This window comes from Urocitellus parryii, chromosome 12, assembly GCF_045843805.1.
Source record: "Urocitellus parryii isolate mUroPar1 chromosome 12, mUroPar1.hap1, whole genome shotgun sequence".
Taxonomy (NCBI): Eukaryota; Metazoa; Chordata; class Mammalia; order Rodentia; family Sciuridae; genus Urocitellus; species Urocitellus parryii.
In genome coordinates, this window is record NC_135542.1 from 62,095,913 (window position 1) to 62,120,011 (window position 24,099).

At 38.0% G+C, this 24,099-nt stretch overlaps 1 protein-coding gene across 3 annotated transcripts in view; it reads right to left on the bottom strand.

The window, feature by feature from the left end:
* Positions 1 to 21,674, bottom strand: part of Map4k3 (mitogen-activated protein kinase kinase kinase kinase 3) — a 186,872-nt gene extending 165,198 nt beyond the window's left edge. The window contains exon 1 of one of the 3 annotated variants that reach the window (XM_026410129.2): positions 21,225 to 21,674. In XM_026410129.2, the coding sequence (XP_026265914.1) occupies positions 21,225 to 21,320 (96 nt within the window). In that variant the 5' untranslated portion in view covers positions 21,321 to 21,674. The remainder of the gene's footprint in view (positions 1 to 21,224) is intronic. The other 2 variants (XM_026410130.2, XM_077791693.1) reach the window with 2 other exon arrangements.
* Between the last annotated feature and the right edge of the window lie 2,425 nt (positions 21,675 to 24,099).

Genomic DNA, 24,099 nt, shown 5'->3' on the forward strand with positions numbered 1-24,099 from the left:
TGCTTAGCATGTATAGGACCCTGGGTTCAATCCCCAGCACCAACAATAATAAATAAATAGATAGATAGGGGCAAGGATAAATTGCTTCAGAAGAATACCATCTAATTTATGTAGTTACCCATTCCCTCAAAGGGGTAAAACTTAACACAATGTGGTACTGTGTTTAATGAATGACTTCTATCCAAAGAGTACAACATGGAAAGATGGAAAAATGTAGCTTTAAAGTGTATAAGCCTGATATATGCTATAAGTGCCAGATGATCAAGGTTAATATCACCACTGCTAAGTTCATATTAATAGTATGGATATTTCATCCTCCCTCAAAATCCATAACCCCAGTATAACATTGAGAAAAGCATCAGATAAACATAAATTGAGAAATACTATAAAATACCTGACTAGCACTCCTAGAAAGTGTCAAGGTCAAAGAAAGAAAGAAAGAGTTGTAAAACTTAGACCAAACATTTCTGAGGGGGCTGGGGTTGTAGCTCAGTGGTAAAGCGTTTGCCTAGCACACATAAGGTACTGGGTTCAATCCTCAGCACCACATAAAAACACATAAATGAAATAAAGATATTGTGTCCAACTACAACTAAAAAAAAAAATAAAAGACATAATGGCTGAAGTTAATAATGGTATTCTGGATGTGATGTTGGCACAGAACAAAGAGATTATGGGAAAACTGGATGTGGAGTTTAGTTAATAGTAATGTACCAAAGTTGGTGCTTTGTTATAGCAAATGTACTATGAATTTAAGATGTTAATAAAACAGGAAACTAGGTTGAAGAGTTGTGACTTTTTGTAAATCTAAAACTCTTCTAGGATTGCAGATATAGCACAGTGGTTGAGGATGCTCTGAGCATGCACTTAGCATGTGCTTAGCATGCGCTTAGCATGCGCTTAGCATCTGCATAGCAAGACCCTGGTGGATTCAGGCTCCTGCACCAGAAACAAACAAAAAGCTCTGCTTTAAAAAACAAACCAACCAACAAAAAAGTTGTTTTTCTTTTTTAAAAAATCTTAATTAAACAATTTAATAAAATTAGCTAGGCATGGTGATGCAAGCCTATAATCCTGCTACTCCTAAGGACTGCAAGTTCAATACCAGCCTAGGCAATTAAGTAAGCAGAGCTCTTGTCGCAAAACAAAAAATCAAAAATGGTGGGAAAGTGACTCAATAGTGGAATGCCCCCGGATTAAATCCCCAATCTAAACAATTTAATGTCTCAATGTTTTTAATTTTAAAAGTTTAAATATTAGTCAAATAAACACAAAGGCATTTCTCTTTCAAAACAGCTGATCTTTCATGTAAATAGATAATTTCTAGGGTTGGGGGTGTAATATAGGGTTTGAGCACTTGCCCAGCATGAATGAGGCTGAGGGTTTAATACCCAGCATTAGGGAAAAAAAACTTTGCAAAATATGTTAAAAACTTTATTTCCATATAAATAAGTTTAGTTTCCAAGCTTTTTCTTAAAGCCTGTCAAAACAAGTTAAATTCTATTTTTAAAAATACTTTGCCTAAATTTTTATAAATCAGTCTGCTTTTTTGGGAGGGGGGGGGCACTAGGGATTGAACTTAGGGGCACTCGACCACTAAGCCACATCCCCAGCCCTATTTTGTATTTTATTTAGAGACAGGGTCTCACTGAGTTGCTTAGTGTCTCGCCATTCCTCAGGCTAGCTTTGAATTCATGATCCTCCTCTCTCAGCCCCCAATCTTCCTTTTATATCACTTCTTATAAAAGCAATTGTCAGTTATGTTATAGGAAAATTCTAAATTTTAATTCAAATGTTGCACCATAACATGATTAAAAACAGCTAGAAAAACTCAAAACAAACAATACAAATCTGCCATAAAAATAGTAACTCTGCCCAGTAATTAACAGAAACCTCCAATTTGGAGGGGGGGGGGCGGGGGGGGGACTATCAAACCTTATTTAACCACAGTTTACTAGAAGAAAAAAAAAAATCCCAAATCATAACATCATAAATGATTAGCAGACTCCAGCAGTGTTCACAAATAAACATCCTAGCACAAACCAGAAACAAAAGATCTCAAAAGAGAAGGATCAATAAAATGTCTATGAAATAAAAATGACAGTAACTGCCTTCGTATTTTTCAAATGAACAGCATTCAAAAAGTAAACAATTGTGGGTGGCCTGTTTCTGCAAAAGGCTTTCTAGTCTATGCTTTATTTTAAATCAGTATGGATTTAAGGATATTTTGTGTATATAATCCAGTACTATGTGATTTGTTGTCCAAATTGTTCCAGGTTAGCCTTTGGGAACTATTTCAAGTGGTCTCCTCAGTCCCTTTGCTGTGTCTCTATCATTTTGTTTTTGACACTTTCTGGCACTTTATTTTTAATTTCACTTTCTTGTGCTTTACTGATGGGAGAAAGGGTAGTGGTGCACCACGTGGGGACAAGCCAAAAAGCAAGGAATAGAAAGGGGAAAATGAACAGATTTTAATAACCATACATCCCATTGGAGTTCCTATCTGTATCTCCAATGCTTCTTCCTTCCATCTTTTCTACTGCCTGTTAAGAATGACATGGAGGGAGAAGAGTGTGAACCCTCCTACATAAGGATGGAGGGATACCTTTAAGTCACCCATTCCTCTCAGACAGGAAACTAACAAACAAAAAGGATTTCAGGATCACAGGTGTTGAAAGAAAACTCTGATGACAGTTGTGGGTAAACTCTCACTCCATTCTTACATTCTTCCATGTTTCCTCTAGAAAATACTCAATCACTTATAATACCAAACCTAAAGATCAAACTTCCATCCACATATAAGATACTTACATCACAGGTCTTTCATATTATATTTCCATCATTCCCTCAAACTGCAACAGAAACATTTTAATCATGAATAATGAATTCTTTACATGCTAAAAGCGAGGAGGAAATTAGGTAAGACCTTTTCTTCCTTTTAAAATCCAGGTAAAAGATGTCTTCTCTTGACACTCCCATCACTTAAGAATTCTTGTTCTCATGTGTGCTCTCTCCTTCTACTTTATCTCCCCTTTGGTCCCTTTACATCTGCTAGTCTACCACTTTCCAGGGAGCAACAAATAGGAACACCTTTCTACTTGAAAATATTACCTCAATCAACCTGTCCAAAATCTAACTCCACATCTTGCTTCATTCCACTTTTCCACCTATCTTGATCATCTATGCCCACCTTCCTGTCATTAACCTAATTCACATCACTATCATTCTCTCTTAGACTAGTGCACCATCTTCTGGATTATCCGAAATTTTAATGTGAAAGATTAGATTAACTGTTACCCTACACTGTACCCACCTATCCCCCCTCTCAGGACTAAGAAGGGGTCCTTACCATCAAGTAGTCACATCTACACTTCTGTTCAAACACCTTCAATGGTTTCCTTATTTCTATCACACTTAATTCATACCCTGGAGATAGTTTCTCAAAATATATTCTAGACTCATCTATCTCTATAGTAAAACCCAGTGACTACAAAGCAGAGGTTCTAGAGTCAAGACTGCCTGAGTTCAAATACTGGTTTCACCGCATATTAGATGTATGACCCTGGGTCTACCCTTGACCTTTCTGTTTGTGCCTCAGTTTCCATATCTGCCAAATGGAAATAAGAACAATGTCTACCCTCATAAGGCCCTGAGGGGGACTAAAATGAGAACACCATACACAGGCTATGTCAGATTCATAGTAAATAATCCATATGTAGTACCTGCTATGATTATAATTAGTTTTTATTCAGACCCAATTTCCCCCATTATCCTCCAATATAAGCCACCTGATTTCAATTTGATCTATTCCCTGCATAAGAAACAGGCCAAAAGGGGAGGGACAATATGGTACTGAAAGGAAGCATCAGGACCAAGCTCCTTGTCAATCAAACCTACAGAAGATGTCATCACCTCCTCTTATCACATAAAAAGCTTGTAATTGGGATTCTCTGCCAACCACTTCAGGGAAATGATTTCTTCAGGCAGCAATCACATCCTTCCAACCAGACTCAAGAGTCTTCTCCCAGTCCTTATTTCCACTAGTCTTCTGATGTATCTGACTCAAAATTATCACCCCTTTAAAACCTACGTACAATTCTGTGTGTTTGGAAATACCCAGTTACAGAGGAAAGACAATGTAAAGACACTGGGAGAAGACAATCATATACAAACCAAGGAAAGAGACCCCAGGGGAAACCAGCCATACTAAGACCTCAATATTGGACTTCCAACCTCCAGAAATGTGAGAAAATAAATTTCTGTTGATTAAGTCACCAAGTGTGTGGTACTTTGTCACTGGTACTTTGTTTCTGCAGCCCTAGCCAATCAATACAAGAACCCAGAAACAGATCCAAATACAATCAACTCATCTTTCACAAAGGAACAAAGACAATACACTGGGAAAAAAGGACAGTCTTTTTTGATAAATGGTGCTGAAACTACTAGATATGAAAAAAAAAATCTACACACAGACCTTATACCTTTCACAACAATTAACTCAAAATAGATCACAGGCCTAAATGTAAAAGGCAAAACTATAAAGTTTTTAGAAGGTAAAACACCAGAAAAACCAAGTAACTTGGGCTAAGTGTAGCAATGAGCAACGTGTTTTTAGCTACAACCCCAAAGGCACAATCCGTGAAAAAAATAATTGGTAAGTTAGAATTAAAATTAAGAACTTTTGCCCCCGGAAACACACAGAATGAAAAGGCAAGCCATAAACAGGGGAAAGTTCTGTGAAACACATACCTAATAAAGGACACTTAACAAAAACATATGAAGAACTCTTATAACTTTACAGTAAAGGAAAAAAATCAATTTTTAAAAGGGCAATAGAGGGCTGGGATTGTGGCTCAGTGGTAGAGCACTCGTCTAGCAGAGGCGGGGCCCGGGTTCGATCCTCAGCACTACATAAAAAAAAAAGGCATTGTATTATGTCCATCTACACCTAAAAAATAAATTTAAAAAAAATAATCCTACATTCCTTATTAAAAGGGCAATAGATCTCAATGGATCTTACAAAAAGAAAAAAGAAAAAAAGGCAAACTAGCATTCAAAAGGATGCTCAACATTATATGCTGCTGGAAGTTTGCAAATTAGAATAATGAGATACTACTACACCCCTATTAGACTGGCCAAGATCAAAAACTCTTGACAATACCAAATGCTGGCAAAGATGTGGAGAAAGAGGAACACTCACTCACTGTTAGTGGGAATGTAAATGGTAAAAGTGGTATAGCTACTTTGGGATACAATTTGGTAGTTTCTTACGAAGCTAAAAATCATTCTTAACATAAAATCCAGCAATTGTACTCCTTAGTATTTACCCAAAAGGGTTGAAAGCTTATGTCCACATAAAAATCTGCACATGGATTTTTCATTGCAGCTTTATTCATAATTTCCAAAACTTGGAAGTAACCAAGATATCCTTTAATAGGCAAGTAAGTAAATAAATAAGTAAGTAAAACCATTATCATGAACAGAAATAAAAAGATATGAGAATCAAGCCATTAAAATCCACATGGACAAACTTTAAATGTATATAGCTAAGTGAACAGCACCCATTTTTAAAAAGCAGCCTGAAAATGCTACATATTGCATGATTCCCCTATATGATATTGTGGAAAACAAAAAAATTACGGGGGGGGGGGGGGGGACACGAGGGCTGGACAGTAATTGCCAGGAATGGATGGGTGGGGGGTGACGGGAAAGGAGGGCAAGATGAATAGATGTTAACATGTCATTTTTAGGGCGGTGAAAACTGTTCGGTGTACTATAATGATGGATACATTTTCAAAACCCACAGAACTGCAACACAATGAGCCCCACTGTACATTATGGACTTTAGTCATAATGATGTGTCAATATTAATCAATTTTAACAATATATCACACTAATGCAAGATAAAATAGTGAGCAGAGTTGAGGCTTCCACCAGAATGTGCAGGAATTAAAGATAAGAGTGGGAAAGACAGGGAAAGGTAGACTTGAGTTTGCATCCCAGATGCTTTCATGATTCCAATTACATTCCAAATGTTTAGGATTTTAAAAAATCATTTGGGTACCGGTAAATAGACCTTCACTAAATGGCAAACTGGAACAAAGTCCCCTGAATAATATTATGAATCTGGAAGAGACTATGCCCTCAATAAAACAAAAACAATTTTAAAAACAATTTTTAAAAATTAAAATTTTTTTAAAATAACACAAAAGCACAAGAGGATAATAACAAAATCTGACTCTACTTGGGCTCTGAATAAGGAGCAATTTGTAGCAATTCCTCTAGGAATTTAGAACCAAGAACCTGCTGCCTGTTAAGAATGACATAGAGGGAGAAGAGTGGGGCTCAAATATGCAAAATCCATAAGGTGTAGGAAATTTCAAACTAAGAGTAAACATGAAAATTAATCTCAGACCAAGGAGATTTCATGAGGGTTCTGGAAGAAGCAAAAACAAAAGTGTTTTGGAAGGGCACATACACTCTCCCCCAATTTGAGCCACAAAGATTCTTAAAGAAAAAAATTATATGAATTCAAAATTAAAATAAAATCCACCTTGAGTAAGAGCCACAACCAACAAATAACAAGATTAAATACTCCAAACTTTGAAATTATAACATTTTTAATAAAGAGAATGTTAAAGTTATAAAAGGAGTCAGAACTCCAAACAACAAGAACCCATGCAAAAAGTGTATACTTGAAAAAGAATAAAACAGACCTTCTGGAAATCTAATTGTTAAAATGTAAAAAGCAAAGGAAGTCGGGTATAGTGGTACACAGGAGGATCCAGAGTTCAAACCCAGCCTTAGCAATAGCAAGGTGCTAAGCAACTAATTGAGACCCTGTCTCTAAAATACAAAATGTGGCTCTGGATGTGGCTCAATAGTTGAGAGCCCCTGAGTTCAATCCCTAGTACCAAAAAAAGAAAAAGAAAAAGAAAAAAGAAAGAAAGAAAAAGAATGCAAAGGAATCTGCTACTGGGACTAAATTGTGTCTCTCCAAAATTCCTAAACTGAAGCCTGATTTCCAATGTGATGTTATTTGGAGATGGGGCTTTTGAGAGATAACTGGGTTTAGATGAGGTCATAAAGGTGTGACACTCATAAATGGATTACAGGAAGAGAAGCAGAGAGCTTGCACACGCAGATTCACTCTCTCTCCATACCCTAAGTGTGTGAGCATACTTGTAAAAGACCAGTTGTCTGTGAAACAGGAAGTGAGCCCTCACCAGTAACCAGCCATGGTGGCACCATGATCCTGGAACTTCTAGCCTCCAAAACTATGAGGAAATACATTTCTGTTGTTTAAGTCACCTAATCTATCATTCTGTTATGGCAGCCTGAACTAAGAGAATTCGTGTAGCCAATTTTGAATAGTGTGATGATCAAAATAAATGACAGTGATTAAATTAAAACCCAGGAATCCAAAAATAAACAAATTTAGAAGAAAAAACGCTGCAGAAAAATATCAATCGATGCTTGAAAAAGAAATTAATAGAGTCTGAAAATTATTATTTTACAAGCATCAAAGTAATAATTTAAGTGAGAATCATCAATGGATGCTAAAATTAGTGGGTACAAATTTAATGGGGACTGAGATATTATGAAATATCGAAGTATCACCCCACAAATTATTAATTACAAAAGGCAAAAATAACTTTATAATAAAGAAACCTGGCAGTCCCATTTTAACCAAGCAATCAGTTAACATTAATGATGGCACAAATTAACATCATTTACCTCCTGATATGTTTCACTGAGGACAGAATACCACATATCAATTTCTGCCAAAACCAAGTAACTTAAAAAAAAGGAAACTCCAGACATACCCAAAATAAGGGGTCATTCTATAACAGAAATGGTGTATACTCTTTAAATATGTCATTGTCTAGAAAAGAAAAAGAAAGGCTAAAAAACTATTCTAAATTAAACAAAAAAGAGAAAGAGGAAAACTGAAGAGTCTTGGAAACTAAAACACAATGTATGATCCTGGTTGGATTCTGAACTGGGGGAAAAATGCTATTATGGACATTACTGGGACCACTGAAATGGGAATATTTCCAATGGGCCCCTTATTAAGAATAGTCATCTATTATATCTTGATGCCCACTTTGGTCCCACAGCAGTATTCTTATCCACATTCACTCTTTTGGAATGACTTCACCAATTCAAATAAATACAAACCAAATTTTTCCTTTTTAAGTGCCAGGTTAAGATTTGCTCTCCTAAGAAGTAAGCTTTCTCTTGAATGAAATTTCTATACCATTTATAGTTTTATTGCTCTTTTCTAATTGTTAAAACACTACCTTAGAAATGCTCCTTAGATGTTCTATTTATGCATAATTAGTTCCTATAGATCAGAGCATAAGTTCCTTAAAATCAAAAGAATGTTTTAGGGTCTTACAAACAATCTAGCAGCATTATTTTTTGCTTAAGGATGAAGCAAAATTTAAGTATATTTTCCTTTCATATGCTAAAAAAAAATTTTGCAAAACATACACATACAAATATATACTATATCTCATATATAAATATAAACCAAGTTTATAAGGTCCTTGCTTTTGTCTTTGGATACATTCCAAAAGTAGATATCTTTTAAAATAGTCATTTTCCCTGTCTTCTTTTCATTTTTGCCAATTTAAAAGAAGTCCATATGTTGAGGCTAAAAATGAATAAGGTAAGCCAAATAAAGTCAGACATCATTAACATAGTAAGGACTTTAACAGAAATTGAAAATGTGGCTCACATTATCATTACTTTACTACCTTGAAGTATTCTATAACTCCTGTATAACAGTGTCAAAAAAAAAAAACAGTAGGGATAAAATTTATCAAAATTTTCCTTTATCAAAAAAGGAAAAAATAATGAGTAAAAGGATCTAATGAGTAAGGACCTAAAGAGAGAAATGTATTCATAAATCAGAAGGCTCAATGCTATTAAGATCTTAATTGCTCCACAAATTGGGTTGCAGACCTCACACAATCCATATTAAAATCCCAGCAGGCAATATTACACACAAATGCATGGAAAACTGGTAAAATATGACTAAGACTTGGTTAACCGTACTAATCAGTTTCCTGATTTTGTACTACAGTCATGTAAAGGTGTCACCAATGGGGAAAGTTTCCTATTGGGGTCATAAGACCTCTATGTATTCTTTTTGGAAACTCCTATAAGTTTATACTTATTTCTAAATAAAAAGTTAAAATCCCAGGAGGCTTTTATGTTTAACTTGAAAAGCTGATTCTAGAATTCGTATGAAAAGTAAAGGACCTAAAAAAGAAAAACAATTTTGAAAAGTGAAACAAAATTGGGGATTCACAATACCTGATTTCAAGACTTTTTCTATAAAACTATACTAAGCAAGTCAGTGAGGTACTGGTGAAAGTACAGAAGACATACAGCTCATGAAAACAAACAGGGTCTAATATGCCCACACATGGACAGTCAATTTTTGTCAAAGGTGCCAAGGCAATTCATTCATAATTCATTTACATAAAGTTCTGGAAGAGTTGTCACAATGCTAGGTTTGGAACAGTAACCTTGGGTGGGGTAGGATGGGGTAGACATGGCAGTGGTAGCTGTGACCAACTGGGAAAGAACACAAAGGAATTTTCTGATGTGAAGGAAATGTTTTATCTTTAAAAAGAGATGGGGTTACACAGTTGTATACATTTGTTGAAACTCATCTAACTGAAAACACATAAGATCTGTGCATTTCATTGTAAGTAAACTATCATCTAACTTTAAAAATATATGACAGCAAGCTTACAAGTTTTGTAAAATACTTGTCTACAAAAAATGGAAAAAATGTATTAAAATACTAAGAGTATCTCTTAGTATTTTAATATATTTTAGCTGTTTTCTTATTGTCTACTTTTTGGGGGGCAGGGGTGGGGTGGGGTATTGTTTACCAGGGATTTAACTCAGGGGCACTGGACCACTGAGCCACACCCCCAGCCCTATTTTGTGTTTCACAGACAAGGTCTCACTGAGTTGCTTAGCGCTTCACTTTTACTGAGGCTGGTTTTGAACCCACTTGTGATCCTCCTGCCTCAGGTGTGGGCCATTGCACCTGGCTTATTGTCTACTTTTTAAAAGATGTATATGTTACAATCAGAATAAGAAGCACTTTTAAAATTTATGCCAGAATAAAATATGTAGCCTGTATTTTACGATTCCACTTGCTAATTCCTTGTACAAATGACCCTCCAAATCTGCACTATTCTCCACAGGATGTACCTTTTCACATAATCCTTCAGTAAGAGCTCAGAGAAAGGCACTGATCCATCAGTTAGTCCTAAAGATACTGCTAAAGAACTTCTGTTTTCCTCAGAAAGATCAAGAAAAACATTATGTACTAGTGTTTCACAGTAACTACAGCAAGAAAATTAAAAATTCCAGATCTCTTTATTTTCTAATAAAATAAATCAAAATAAAATCTATCCAAAATAATAAACTATTCAACTTTACTGGTCATTAATGGACATCATGCTACCACTTTTATGTGAACAAACATTTAGAAAGCACCTACTATGTATTCCTATTTGTACCAGACTTAAATTCTTAAGTCCTCTTTGAATAATCTTTCTGCTCTCCTGTATTTCTCCACAAAGCCCATTCAAATTTGTCCTCTGGTCTTTCCTTTCCACTCTTTTACTACTATCTTTTCATCTGGTCGTTCCATTCTTTTGCTCCTCTCTGCCTTGTCTGGCCCTCTAATTTACCTCAACCTTTGTTTATTCCACATGATCTTCTAGAATAGTTCCATTTCCCTGAGATTGTTTTTGAGGGTCTGAGAGATCAAAACTATTTAACAATACAAAAACAAAATTTGTTCCCTTTTAGCATGCTGACATTTGCATTACAGTGTAAAAACATGGGTCACAGAACTGCTGGTACCTGAGAACAACTAAAGGAGGTGGTCCCACAATGTACCAGCAGTCACTGTGCTCATCATTATCATGCATTACAAGAGGAGAAATACAGTGTCACTGAAGAATGTCCTTAAACAAAGCATAAATGTGAAGATTTTTATTCAATTGTGACCCTGGAATACTGGCCATTTTAACATTCCTTGGGATAAAACTGTAAGTGTGCACAAAGAACATTAGCTACAGAGCAGCTGCTCTATGATCGTGAGCTGCAAGTGCAACTGGCTGCTGTTTCACAGAACATCATTTGTACTCAATAGAATGACTAACAAACTGTCATTATTCACAATTAGATACATGACAGATATTTTCCTGAAAGTGAACTAAATCAATGTGTAACTTCAATGAAAACAACTGACAATATCTGTTTCAAATGACGAACCTAGTACTTTTGAGCAGAAATTGGAATCATGAAAAACTTATATCTACCATCAACACTTTAAAAGACTTTTCTGATGAGAGTAGTGATGAGTTTTGATACTATATAGTGAAGTGTGGCAACTCTTGAAGATCCTGTGTTACTCAGTGAACCTGTATTTTCCAAATGACCAATGCATGACATTAAAAAAAAATCATTCATGGATAAAAAAGATTAGACTAAGTTCAAGAGACAGATGGTTAGCATTTTAACAATGATAGGAAGGTTCACTGAAAAGGTCTCATATTTCATATTACAACTAATCTTTAAGAAGTTATCACTTGTCGTTCAGCATGGTGGTCCACACCTATAATCCTAACTACTCAGAGGACAAAAGCAAGAGGATGGCCAGCCTCAGCAGCTTAGCAAGATCTTGTCTCAAAATAAAAAATAAAAAATGTTGGGGGATGTACCTCAGTGGTAAAGTGGCCAAGGGTTTAATCCCCAGTACAGGGGTAGAGGGGAAAAAAGTAGCTATCACTTAAACTGTAAGGAAGTATCAGACAAGAATATCACAATTGTCTGAAAAGACTATCCAATACATACATGAGTGATACCATATTTTCTTCACAGAAATCAACCAAACAAAAATCAACTGATTGACAAAGCAGAATTGAGAATCTGTTTTCTATTTATCTAGAAAATAAAGATTTACAAAATGTATGGTGCCACTCTCCTAATTTGGAAGTTTGAAAATTTTCAGTTGGTTTACATTAAAATGTTATTTATGTTAACATATGATAGGCTTACTGTTCACACAGTAATATTTTAATACCTCAGATATCATTGCAAATATGGCAAATAGTAATAGATATAACATAAGAAAAAAAACACCCTTGGGATTTTAATAATTTTTAAGAGTGTAAAGGGATTCTGAAACTAGAAAAACTTGAGAATCACAGAATCTATGTAGTGGATATTGTCCTTCCTCTCTGATCCATTCTCATTATGATTAGTCAGAATAAAACTGACCACTTTCAACATTATTAATCCTATACAGACACTTTCAGTGCTCCCTACATCCTACTCCTTCATATCTGAATTTCACATGGTTTTCAACAAGTGTGGAAACTGGCCCTATCTTACCTAGGAACCCTGAACCCTTCTCCATGCTCACAAACACAAGCCTTGCTCATTAGGGGATCCTATTTTCTAGTCTCCAAGCCTTCACCCACCTGGAATGTCCCCCACTCCCTCCCTGCTTTCTAACAATCTCACTCTTACTTATCCTTAGAGACAGGGCAAAAAGGGCAGTGCTCTGAATGTTAGACGTTGTCCTGTTGTCTACAGGCAATGAAGAAAAGATCCTTTGAGCAAAAAAAAATGGACAATCTATACAGGGAAAAAGAATGTTCTGACAATCTCAAATTTCTTAGAGTTTAACAAAAACAACAAAAATGTTTCATTTGATGAACATACCTAAATTGATGCTACAGATCTAAAATGCCACAGAGTTTAAGGACCAAGGTAGTCAGTACATTGCTACATTAGGAATTCAAACCTGTAATCTCAGGTCATGGCAGCTAGAACTCTGAAACATGGCATCTTCCAGATTAAAAAAAAAAAAAAGGCCTTTAAAAAAAGCAAACCTAAAGCAGAAATATGATTTCATCTCTTGAATCTAAGGCCTCTTTGTATTGGTGAACAAAGTCCTCTTCCTAAAATCCCAATTTAATCATATTTTCAAAAAGCAACAAATAATAGCCTACTGGCATATTCACTACAGATTGAATATCCCTTATCCAAAGTGCTTGGGACCAAATGTTTTGAGTTTTGGAATTTTTTTTTAGAATTCTGGAATATTTGCATATACATAATGAGATATCTTGGGGATAAGACCCAAGTCTAAACATGAAATTCATTTATATTTCTTATCTACCTTATTCACACAGCTTAAAAGTAATTTCATACAATATTTTTACTGCATCTGTATTTTGTCCATAATCCATCACATGAGATCATGTATAATAGAGTCTTCCATTTGTAGTATCAGTTGAAAGTTTTGGATTTTGGAGCATTTTGGAGTTTGAATTTTGGTATTCTGGATACTCAAACTATAGTTAGTTACTAAAAGCCTTTAGTTTAAAAGGTACTCAAAATAAACCTATTGATTTAGTATGGGACTAATAATACAAAACATTTAACTCATTCTGTGCCACTACTTGAAGAGCGCTGGGTCAAGTCCAACCCCACTGCCTCTATAAAGTCTACTATGATATCTGCCAGCAAGAAACAAGTACTCTAAACCCAAGTAGCCGTGGTTAGTTCCTTTCATGTCAGTTCATTTATTCATTCCATAAATATTTACTAAGGCCCTAACATGTATAAGGCACTCTTCTAGGGTCTCAGGATACAGCAATGAACAAAACAAAATACTCTCTAGTGGGAAAAGACAAGTAATAAATAAATACGTTGAAATATGCACCATTATGGAACAGTGGACAAAGAGCAGAGCTTAACTTTCTATGAAGTTAACAACAAAAAAAGGCCCCTGCATTTGCAAGGGCTTCTCTGATTGCTAAAAGTTGCTGGGACAGGTAGAGAGGAGAAGCCAGGTTGCTATCAGGAAGCATTTTATGTGAGCATTTCTGATTAGAGGCCTAAAGAATTCTCAAGAGAAAGGGGCTTGACTCTTGACTCTAATAAGATGACCATATTTTCTTGGGATATCTTTTCTCATTCTAAATAAATACTCATTTTGTATCAAATTTCTTATTCTAATTTTTTTTTTGTTTTCTTAATGAGGGCCCCCCCAAATTATACAAACTTAAAAAGACAGTAGCCAGGCACAATGGTGCACACCTGTAATCCCAGAGACTTAGGAGGCTGAGACAGGAGGATCACAAGTTCAAGGCCAGCCTCAGTAACCTATAGAAGCCCTCAGTAGCTTAGAGATCCTATCTCAAAATAAAATAAAAATAAATAAAAAGAGCTGGGATGTAGCTCAGTGGTAAAGCACACCCCTGGTTTCAATCTCTAGTACAAAAAAAAAAATGGGGGGAGGAGTACTGTTTAATAAGGAACGGACTTACTAAAAGGCAACATCTAAACTCTCAAACACTGACTACAATGAAAGAATTAGTCTTTGATGATATTAATCTGAACATCTGAGATCTGAGGGAAATGAAGCAGCATACCATACAGGTATCAGGAAAGGAAGAGAGAAAAGGAAACTCTAGGAAGAAGTGGAAAGGGGACTTTAGGAAGAAGTGGAAAGTGCAATAACCCTGAGAGAATGAGGAAGAGAGTAGGTAAGAAAAACAGCAGCAGGAGAAAAATACAATACTACTACTAAATACTAATAGTGATTGACCATGACTGAGTATCGTTTGTCAGGCACTGTCCTAAACACTTTCAGTATCTTCATTTTACAGCTGAAGAAATGGAGGCACAGAGAGAGGGATTAAGTAATTGGCCCAAGGTCATGGAGCTGGCAGGTGGTGAAACAAGGCAGTCTGGCTCCAGAACCCTGCTTCTAACTACAAAGAAGTCAGCCATGAAGATTATGGAGCACCCAGGGAATCGTTCAGCTATTAAGACATTCACTGTGACAGAAATGAGGAAACCAGCAAGGTTCTAATCCCAAACTATAATAGCTAAAGCACTTTATGTTCCTAGAAATATCAAGTATCATTTTTACCACTCACAGTCCCTAACATATTTTTCATATTACAGCTGTTCAATGTAGGATGGTGGTTTAGTGAACTCTCAGAGAACAAACTACTCATCTGCAATACAAAATAATGAATTAGACATGCTTCCACAAATAAATGCACACACAGAACAAGGTTTGGAGGTAAGTATCTCCTTCAGGGAATCAGATCTGTACCAACTCTTGAGTTTCCATCTTAAATAGCTACTCATGCTAAGAAATTTCACCTTCAACTTGAAAAGACCTTTCTGAAGTTCAAGACCATTTTCTGTGGCCCCCCTAAACTTTATCCTCCAAAGAAGTAAAAGTGAGCATAACCCAACTAACCACGTTTAGTTTCAGGTCTTTTCTAAATGCTTAAGGTTTTCAAGTTCCTCATCAGAAGTGAAGATTAAAAAAAAAAAAAAAAAATAGTGAATTTTCCAGAAAGGTTTTTATAAATGTTGGCTATGATGAAAGAATTAGGTCTTTGATGACATTAATCACAACACCTTGAAAGATGAGAGTTAAAATAAGGCAACATGCAATTCTGTAAATGTAAGTTAATTCCTGATACCACTGCTTATTCCTCAATATTTCTTCAGTAGGCTTTCATAAACTCCAATCTACTTACATGTGAATGCAACCTTTGAGCTTAGCAATATAACAGCCTCTGCTTCAGAGGGAATGGCTTTCCAAACACATGTAGATTAAAAAAAAAATATATCAACACTTCCAAAGCATGTTCTACAAGACACTAGTACTAACGATGAGCAATAGGTATTACAGAGAAAAAGAATCCCATAATAAAATTAAGCTTGGAGTTTGCCCCATTAAACAAAGTTTAGCAGGTTTCTTTGCCACAGGACTTAATGAGTCTTGATATTCTTATACTGTGACTTTTCCTGAAGCATCCCAACCACACTTTGGAAAATGCTATGTACAGAATGTGGCAAATGTCTATAAGTCCAGGAAGTAAAAGATGACTCTAAGGACTCAAGCCATCAATATTAGAGCTTTTGACAAAAGTTGATTGATTGGAAAGGCTTACACTGGAGGAAGCTGAAGACTGTGATAAGGTCCCCAGGAGACAATGGGCTAGAGCAAAGAAGAAAGCACAAGGATGAACAAAGAGCTGGGGAAACCATGAGACCACACAGATACTATTTCTAGTAATACACCCAGAACAAGTCGGGACGTGAAGACCTTGAAGGTACGAGTAACATAAATTAAACTGGAAAATCACCCAAGAAAAGACGGTACAACGTATGTCAAATCATATTGGATATTGACATGCTAAATACAGAACTACCAGATTTCCTAAGAAAACTCTCTAAAATGACAAACCTTCAGATCATTTGTTCTCTTTTTTTGATAGATCAGGGACCTCTTTGAGAATGTAACGAAGGTTATTTACCATCTCTTCAGAAAAACACAAATACACACATTAAGCCTATTAATTTTAGAGCACTTCATGGGTCCCCTGAGGCCCAACCATACAGCTCTAGTTGTTAGCTTCTAGGTCCCTAGGTAATCCTGGCTGCAGATATTTCATGAAGATAATGCCTGCAGGGCACTTCAAAGTAAGTAGTTTGCTTGTTTTTCTTTTTTAATTGTATCTTCAAGTATTTAAAATCATTTTATTATTTTATTTTTTGGTACCAGGATTGAATCCAGGGGCACTTAACCACTGAGCCACATCCCCAGGCCTTTTTTTATATTTTATTTAGAGACAGGGTCTCCCTAGGTTGATTAGAGCCTAGCAAAATTACTGAGGCTAGTTTTGAACTTGCAATCCTCCTGCCTCAGCCTTCCAAGCCTCTGGGATTACAGGTGTGTCCCACCATGCCTGGCCTTCAAGTATTTTAACACTGTGCAAATGAAAAGTATATTTGCAATGATATACTGCCCCACCCGGCAAAAAACAAAAACAAAAAAACAATAACTAATTTGTTCAATAAAACTCAACATTTAACACCAAAAGCAGAGCATATGGGCCAGAGATATAGCTCAGTTGGTAGAGTGCTTCCCTTGCATGCACAAGGCCCTGGGTTCTAATCCCCAGCACCACCACCACCAAAAAAAAAAAAAAAAAAAAAAAAAAAGCAGAGCATATGATGGTAATAATAGTGTCACAAGAATAACAAGAATACACCTCTGAGAAGTAAGCAATTTTGTAAAATTGCATAGCTAATATATCCCAGTTATTCCACTATTCCACATACTGATTTAGTACTTTGTAACTAAACAGCCAACTTAAATACAATAAACGTTACAGTGGGTAGGGATTCAGTTTTCTTTTCTTTTTTTTTAAAGAGAGAGTGAGAGGGGAGAGAGAGAGAGAGAGAGAATTTTTAATATTTATTTATTTTTTTTAGTTCTTGGCGGACACAACATCTTTGTTGGTATGTGGTGCTGAGGATCGAACCCGGGCCGCACGCATGCCAGGAGAGCGCGCTACCGCTTGAGCCACATCCCCAGCCCAGGGATTCAGTTTTCAAGATAAAAATCCCTTAAAACACCAACCTCCCAAGTATTACTACAGATAATTAGGAATAATTTATTTATTTAATCTGATCTTTCCATTTTTAGTATCTAAACAATGACAAATTAGGAAGCAAATCACATATACTGGCTTTTGAGAACAAACTGCATTCCTCTGGAACTAATCAACAAGATTTGTATAAGTAAGAAAAATGTAAGCAAAACAAATGTGAAAAATATGTATCTTTATAGCCTGAACTTGATTACAGAAAACAAAAAATTCAAATAGTTTAAACTCTGGGTTATTTAGCATGCAGGGGTATAATCCACCCCCCCCCAAAAAAATACACACACACACACACACACACACACACACACACACACACAGAATTTCTCTACTTTGAGTCCTTCTTGGTATTGGAAGAGTCTGGCACTCAGGAATCAATAATCTATTATCTGAAGTCTACTTGCCAGAGTACAGAAACATCCAGCCTTGGCTGCACCGTAGGAGTTAGGAGTTTTAACTACTACTTAAAGATCCACACTACCCAATGGAGTTTCATTCAGCCACAAAGAAAAATGAAATTATGGGCATTTGCTGGAAAAAGGATAGAACTAAAGACCATCATGTTAAGTGAAATAAGTCAAACTCCAAAGGTCAAAGGTTATATGTTTTCTTGTATATGGGGAAGATAGAAGATAGAAAAAAGAAAAACAAAGGTGGAGGTGAATTTCCTAAAAATCAAAGGGAGATCAGTTCAGGAAAGGGACCACTGGGTGGGAAGTGGGGAGGGAGGGGGAAAGTGCTGGGAAGTGACACTGGCCAAATTATATTGTTATATTGTGTGCATGCATGAATATATAAAACAAATCCCATCAAAACGTACAATTATAATGCACCAATAAAAAGGTGGGGAGAAAGGATCCATACTACCCCAGAAGACTGCTACAACTCAAATGCTAAAATAAATGTGTGCCTCAGTTTCTCTACTGGAAATTTGGATCTATGTATCTGCCATGTTCTAACTTTCAAGAATCAGTACTTCCTGTTGGCTGAGAATAGAGTCTCTAATTTGTTCAAATTTTGGATTTGCACCTACCAAATTTGGCAAGTTACTTTAACCTCCCTGTGGCTTTGTTTCTTGAACTGCAAAGTAAAATTAATAATAGCATCTTTCTCACAAGGTGGTTGTTAGTGTTCAGTTCAAAAAACTTTTAAAAAGTGCCTGGAAAATAATAAGCACTGAAAAAATGCTAGCTGACATTGTCATTTTAAAGGGATGACAACATCAATCAATTTAGTATACCTCTATTGCATTTAGAAGTCCTTAGAAAATTACAGGCTCTAATTTTTTTAAACTTTTTAATCAAGTGGCTTAACTATCAGTTATTTTCTTAAACACATGGCCAATTATTCCTATAAAGAACTTACTGTACAAACTAACACCTAAACATAAGTTTTAGTTAACTTTTCAACTAAATATAACTGGTCTCCACCAACCAGCCATCAATCAGCTACCTGTATCCATCTACTTCTAGTTTCAGTCATCAAAAAATTCCAAAACATCAGGCTGGGGATACAGCTCGGTTGGTAGAGTGCTTGCCTTGCATACAAAGGGACCTGGGTTCAATCCCCAGCACCATCAAAAAAAAAAAAAAAAAAAGAATGATAACCACTAAGAAGAAAAATAAAAGGAAATTAAAATGGCACATAATGAAAAATCACTAAATGTTAAAAAAAAAATCCAAAACATCATTATTCTTTCCAGAATGATCCCAATTCCCTCCTAACTACTCTTCCCCTCCAATCCACTCTTCACACTGTAATAGGGAGAGCTTTTAAAAATCCAAATCTAATCTGACTCCATTAAAAGCCTTGTAATCCCTGGGTGTGGTGGTGCAAATTTATAATTCCAGCAACTCAGGAAGCTGAGGCAGGAGGATCACAAATTTGAGGCCAGCCTCAGCAACTTAGTGAGACCCTATCTTAGAATAAAAAATTTAAAAATAGCTGAAGATGTACATCAGTGATAAAGTGTCCTTGGGTTTGATGCCCAGTACCACCAATAACAAGAAAATAATAATAATAATAAAAAACTTGCAGTGTTTCTCCATTGTACCAAGAAACTCAATCTCCTCACAAGAGTTAAAAGGCCTGCAAGATTTAGAGCCAACCTCTCTCTGGCTGTTCAAGCCATACATGTTCTTTCAAATCCTTACCAGTGTTTCTGGCCTCAGAATCATGCTCACTCTATGTGGCATCATTCCCTCTCCCTCTGCTCTAAGCAATGCCTAGTTCTTCCAAATCTCTGCTGAAAGGTGATGATCCTCTGACCCTCCAGACAAAATCAGATCTTCCTGTTTCTTGCCCTTACAACCAGGTTCCCTTTCTCTGCAGCACAAAATAAAACTGCAATTAAAAAAGTAAACAATTGCTTAATGTTGTTCTTGTCCAAAAACTACAAACCAAGTAGGATTTAGGACCATCTACCCAAGTACTTAGATGCCCAGGATTTTATATATATTTAAGGGATGGGGGGTACTCAATACACCTGTATTGTCTATGGAGAAGAATGATAAGATTCATAAGGGGAGAAAAGCAAATCATTAACAAAACAAGACTAATGCAGAACACTAGCTACACAACACACGGTATTAAATATCTAAGTTACCTTATGCATTTTATTGAAGCAAAAGAAAAAAACCAATTGTTTACTTGTGGGCAAAATAAAGTTAAAACTAAACTTTCCAATGTAAGTTAAGTTTCTTTGTGCATCCTCAGGTGTTAAGTGAAACTAGAGGAGTTCAACTTCAGTTACCAGTAAGAAGATAGCAACTAAATCAAGACTGCTGCCACATTTGGCACAAGCCTCTGCTCTTCTTGGCAGTCTCTGCGAGGCCAAGAGTTGAGCTGGCCAGGGAAGAGTGATTTATCTTCCCACATTTAGAAGTGAACCCTCTACAACAGGAATGCTGTACTACGACTGGACTTTGAATTCTAACTTTGTCAAACCAGTACCTTCCTTTACTAAGTACTAGATTCGCTTAAAAAAATTTTTTTTTTAAAAAGAACGATTCCCATGTGTCACTGACAAAAACAAGTTTCTATGGGATCATAGTCCAGTTCAACTTGGAGAATACAAAGTTGTTCTTTCTTCCAAAAATAAAATAAAAAATACTAACTAGATCTCTTTTACAAAAGAAAGTCATGTCTTAGAAAAATTTAAAGGACCGGACAGGCGAATACTAAAAAGGTAAACGCTGAGGACTATCGACAGAGGCTGCCCAATGTAATAAGGACCACCAGGCCCGATGGGCAGCAGCTCCCAACCTACAGCAGGCGATCCCAGGTTCGCGAGCAGCACGCAGTTTGACAAACGCCAAGACCCCTGGTCGGGTTCGTCGCACCGACACCGCCAATGCTACAGCCGCCTGGCCCCGCTCAGCACTACCAGGAGAACTGTGGCCCGCTCCAGTACAGCCCTCCCCTGGAAATGCGCAGAAGGGAGGTGTCAAAATCCGCATCCAGGAGAGAGCTCAGGTAAGGACTAGGCGGTCTCGGGGTCAAGCTTTTGGCTCTTTGTTCCGTCCCAGACAGCGGAGCCCCAGGCGCCCGCTCCTCCTCCGCCGCCGCGGCCCCCAGCGCCAGGCTCCCGAGCACTTGCAGCGCGGACTCGCAGCCCAGGCTCGGCGGCGCCCCCGGCCCTGTCCGCGGCGGATCCGCACCCCGCGGCCCCCGGCGCGCGGCCCCTGCCCGTACCTTGTAGACGTCGCCGTAGGTGCCGCTGCCGATGCGCTGAATCAGCTCGAAGTCTTCCTGCGGGTTCCGGCGGGACAGATCGAAGCCGGGGTTCATGGCGGGCCCCGGGTGCCCCCCGCCTCCCTCCCGGGCAGGGGAGGGGGGGCGCTCAGGGGGCCACACGGAGAGTGGGCGCCGCAGCGGGCCCCCTGCTCCCCCGGCGGTCACAATCACCCGGCTCCACGCTGCGGCCGCCCTCCCCTCGCGCCGCGGCAGACGACGACGACCTGCCTAACGTCCCCGCCCCCCCCCTGCGGCTTGCCGCCGCGCCGAACCCGGGTCACACCCACAAGGAGAGGAGAGCGCTCGCAGCCCCTCGCTCCGGGTAAAACTCCAACATGGCTTCCGCCTCCGCCGCTCCTCCCCCTCCCCCTCCCCTTACTCCGGCTGCTCCAACCTCCTCCCCTTTCCCGGCTCCGACCTGACTGCGCAGCCGCAATCCCAGAGGGAGCGCTCCCAGGCCCCGCGCGCACCCGGTCCGCGCGCCCTAGCTCTGAGCGCCAGCGGGACTTGGGGCCGCCAGGACGCACCGAACCTGACCTGCCTTCGGCAGCGACCGCGAGATGCTGAGGACTGCGAGATCAGGGAGAAAGTAGCTTCTTACTCCCGTCACAATAAAGTTGGTCATGCTGTATTCCTAAGTAGGCAGTATAGTTTTAATTTGCAAGAAAATGTCACAAACTTCATTTTAGAAGCAGTTAAATGTAGGATTATTAATCCCTTTCTGGGATTGTGGGAAGGCCCTACTCACAGGAAAGCCCTGAGGGAAGTGAGCTGTGCTTGCTCTAATTATCCACACTTGGACCCTAGGAGTTAGGCCTGCCAGAGTGCAAAAGAGGGCAGGCCAGGAGGGCAGCCGAGAAAGCATGTGGTGTGGGTAGGGGGTGGGAAGCTCCAGGGAAGACGGGAATTATACAGAGCAGCAGCCCACCATCCTGCGTGGGGGGGGGGGGGTGCAGACGGAGGGCAGAACCGAGGCAGCGAGTGACCTTCCTCCCCAGAAGGACCTGGATTATCAAAAACTGTCAGTCAAGCCTGCAAAAGAGAGGTTGTGGAGGTTGGAGCGTGGAACAGATCCATTCCCGCACCTAAAATGTAAATTTGTGATGATCCAGAAACTCCTTAGCTGCTAGCTTACCTACAAAAGGTCTACCCTTAAGACTTAGATTGCCAGCATTACATTCAAACTTTGTGGACAGTACAACATGTTGGGAATGGAGGGTAAATTTTCTCTTCTCAGTTATGTGCCCACTAGACAGTTCCAAAACCTTTAATTAACTAGGCTATGGCCACTTCGGCAATACCATGTTGGATTTCTGTTTCAGAAATGTTTTCCTGATCCCTGTAGGCACATACTTCCTAACTACTAATATTACTTAATGCCTGGTGGCCCTTGAGAAACTAGGTCTCATCATGCCTGTTAAGGATAATGTGAAGTATAGGCAAGTAATAATCAAGCATACTACTTACTTACTGCTTGAAACATAGCTTCTCAATCTTTTGTGCTTACAGTAAAATTACACATTTACTAAATTCTCAAAGAAATTATTTGCTCTGAGAATCTATTGAGTGAAACATGTTGGAAAATGATCATCTTTTTATCTACAAAAATAGCCCTCCAAATTGTCTTTACTTGTTTTAAAACATCAGGAATGTAAGAGAATCACTTAAATTACTGCCTCAGGACTACATAGCATTGAATTTTTTTTTTTTCTAGATAGTTCCACCTTAAGCCTCTGGTATCTTGAGAATTAAACTCCTGACTCTGTTGTTCCATGGCTAGGATCTAGTTTTTACTTGTTTAAGGCACTTGCTAGGGTTACAAAGTGAAGGCCTGTCTTTAGCTTGTCTACTCTTGGAAAATTATTTGTCCTCTTTCAGCCAAACATGGTGATAATTAGCACAGGATTCAGATAAGCAAGCTAACAACTATCCCAAATAAGAACCAGCTCTTTTAATGCCTAAAAGACAGATTCTCAGAACTAGAGCTGCACAGGAAAGTTCTAATGGTTTCACGGTTTTGTTTGCTGGGATTATCATCTGTGCAGATAACTTTGCATTTGCATCACTAATAGACTTCTTTCAAAGGGAAAAGACATTTCAATAGTGCTGGAACAGTCTTTAAACTTTTGTTCCATTTTGGCAAGGCCAAGCTACTGCTTTTTGAAAAGAGAGATTTTCATATAAGGGCTTCATTTGCCATATGGGTTACACCATAAATAAAAGGGCTTATGCAATTAACTGCTCACAAGGAATAAAATATTTTGTTCTAGAGAGGCACGGTGGTCCATGCTTGTAATCCAAGCAACTCGAGGCTGAAGTAGGATGGAAAGTTTGAGGTTAGCCTCAGCAACTTAGCAAGACACTCAGAAACTCTGTGAGAACCTGTCTCAAAATAAGAAAAAAAGGACTGTGGATGTAGCTCAGTGGTAAAGCACCCATGGGATCAATCCCCAATACCTCCCCCCAAAATAAATTTCTTTGTAATGTACACACACAGCCAAATACAGTGCTTTTTTTCACCTCTTCTAAAACTCCTCTACTTTGCTAGAAGTAACACTAATAATCACACTTCCTTTGAAGGAGAGAAAGAACTTCATCTTCTATGATTAGAAGCATCCTTAGAAGTCATCTAATCTTTTGAATTCGGGAATTCCTTCTACAACATCGCTCCTGAATTACTGTTTTGAGTACTTTCAGCAAATGGGAACTCATGCTGTGCAAAGTAATCTACCTCATTGTGAGATAGTGCCAGTGAAAGTTCATAATAACTAACTGAAAAAAAAATAGTAATGTCTAATATTACCAAGAACTTACAAGGAACCAGGAACTAAAC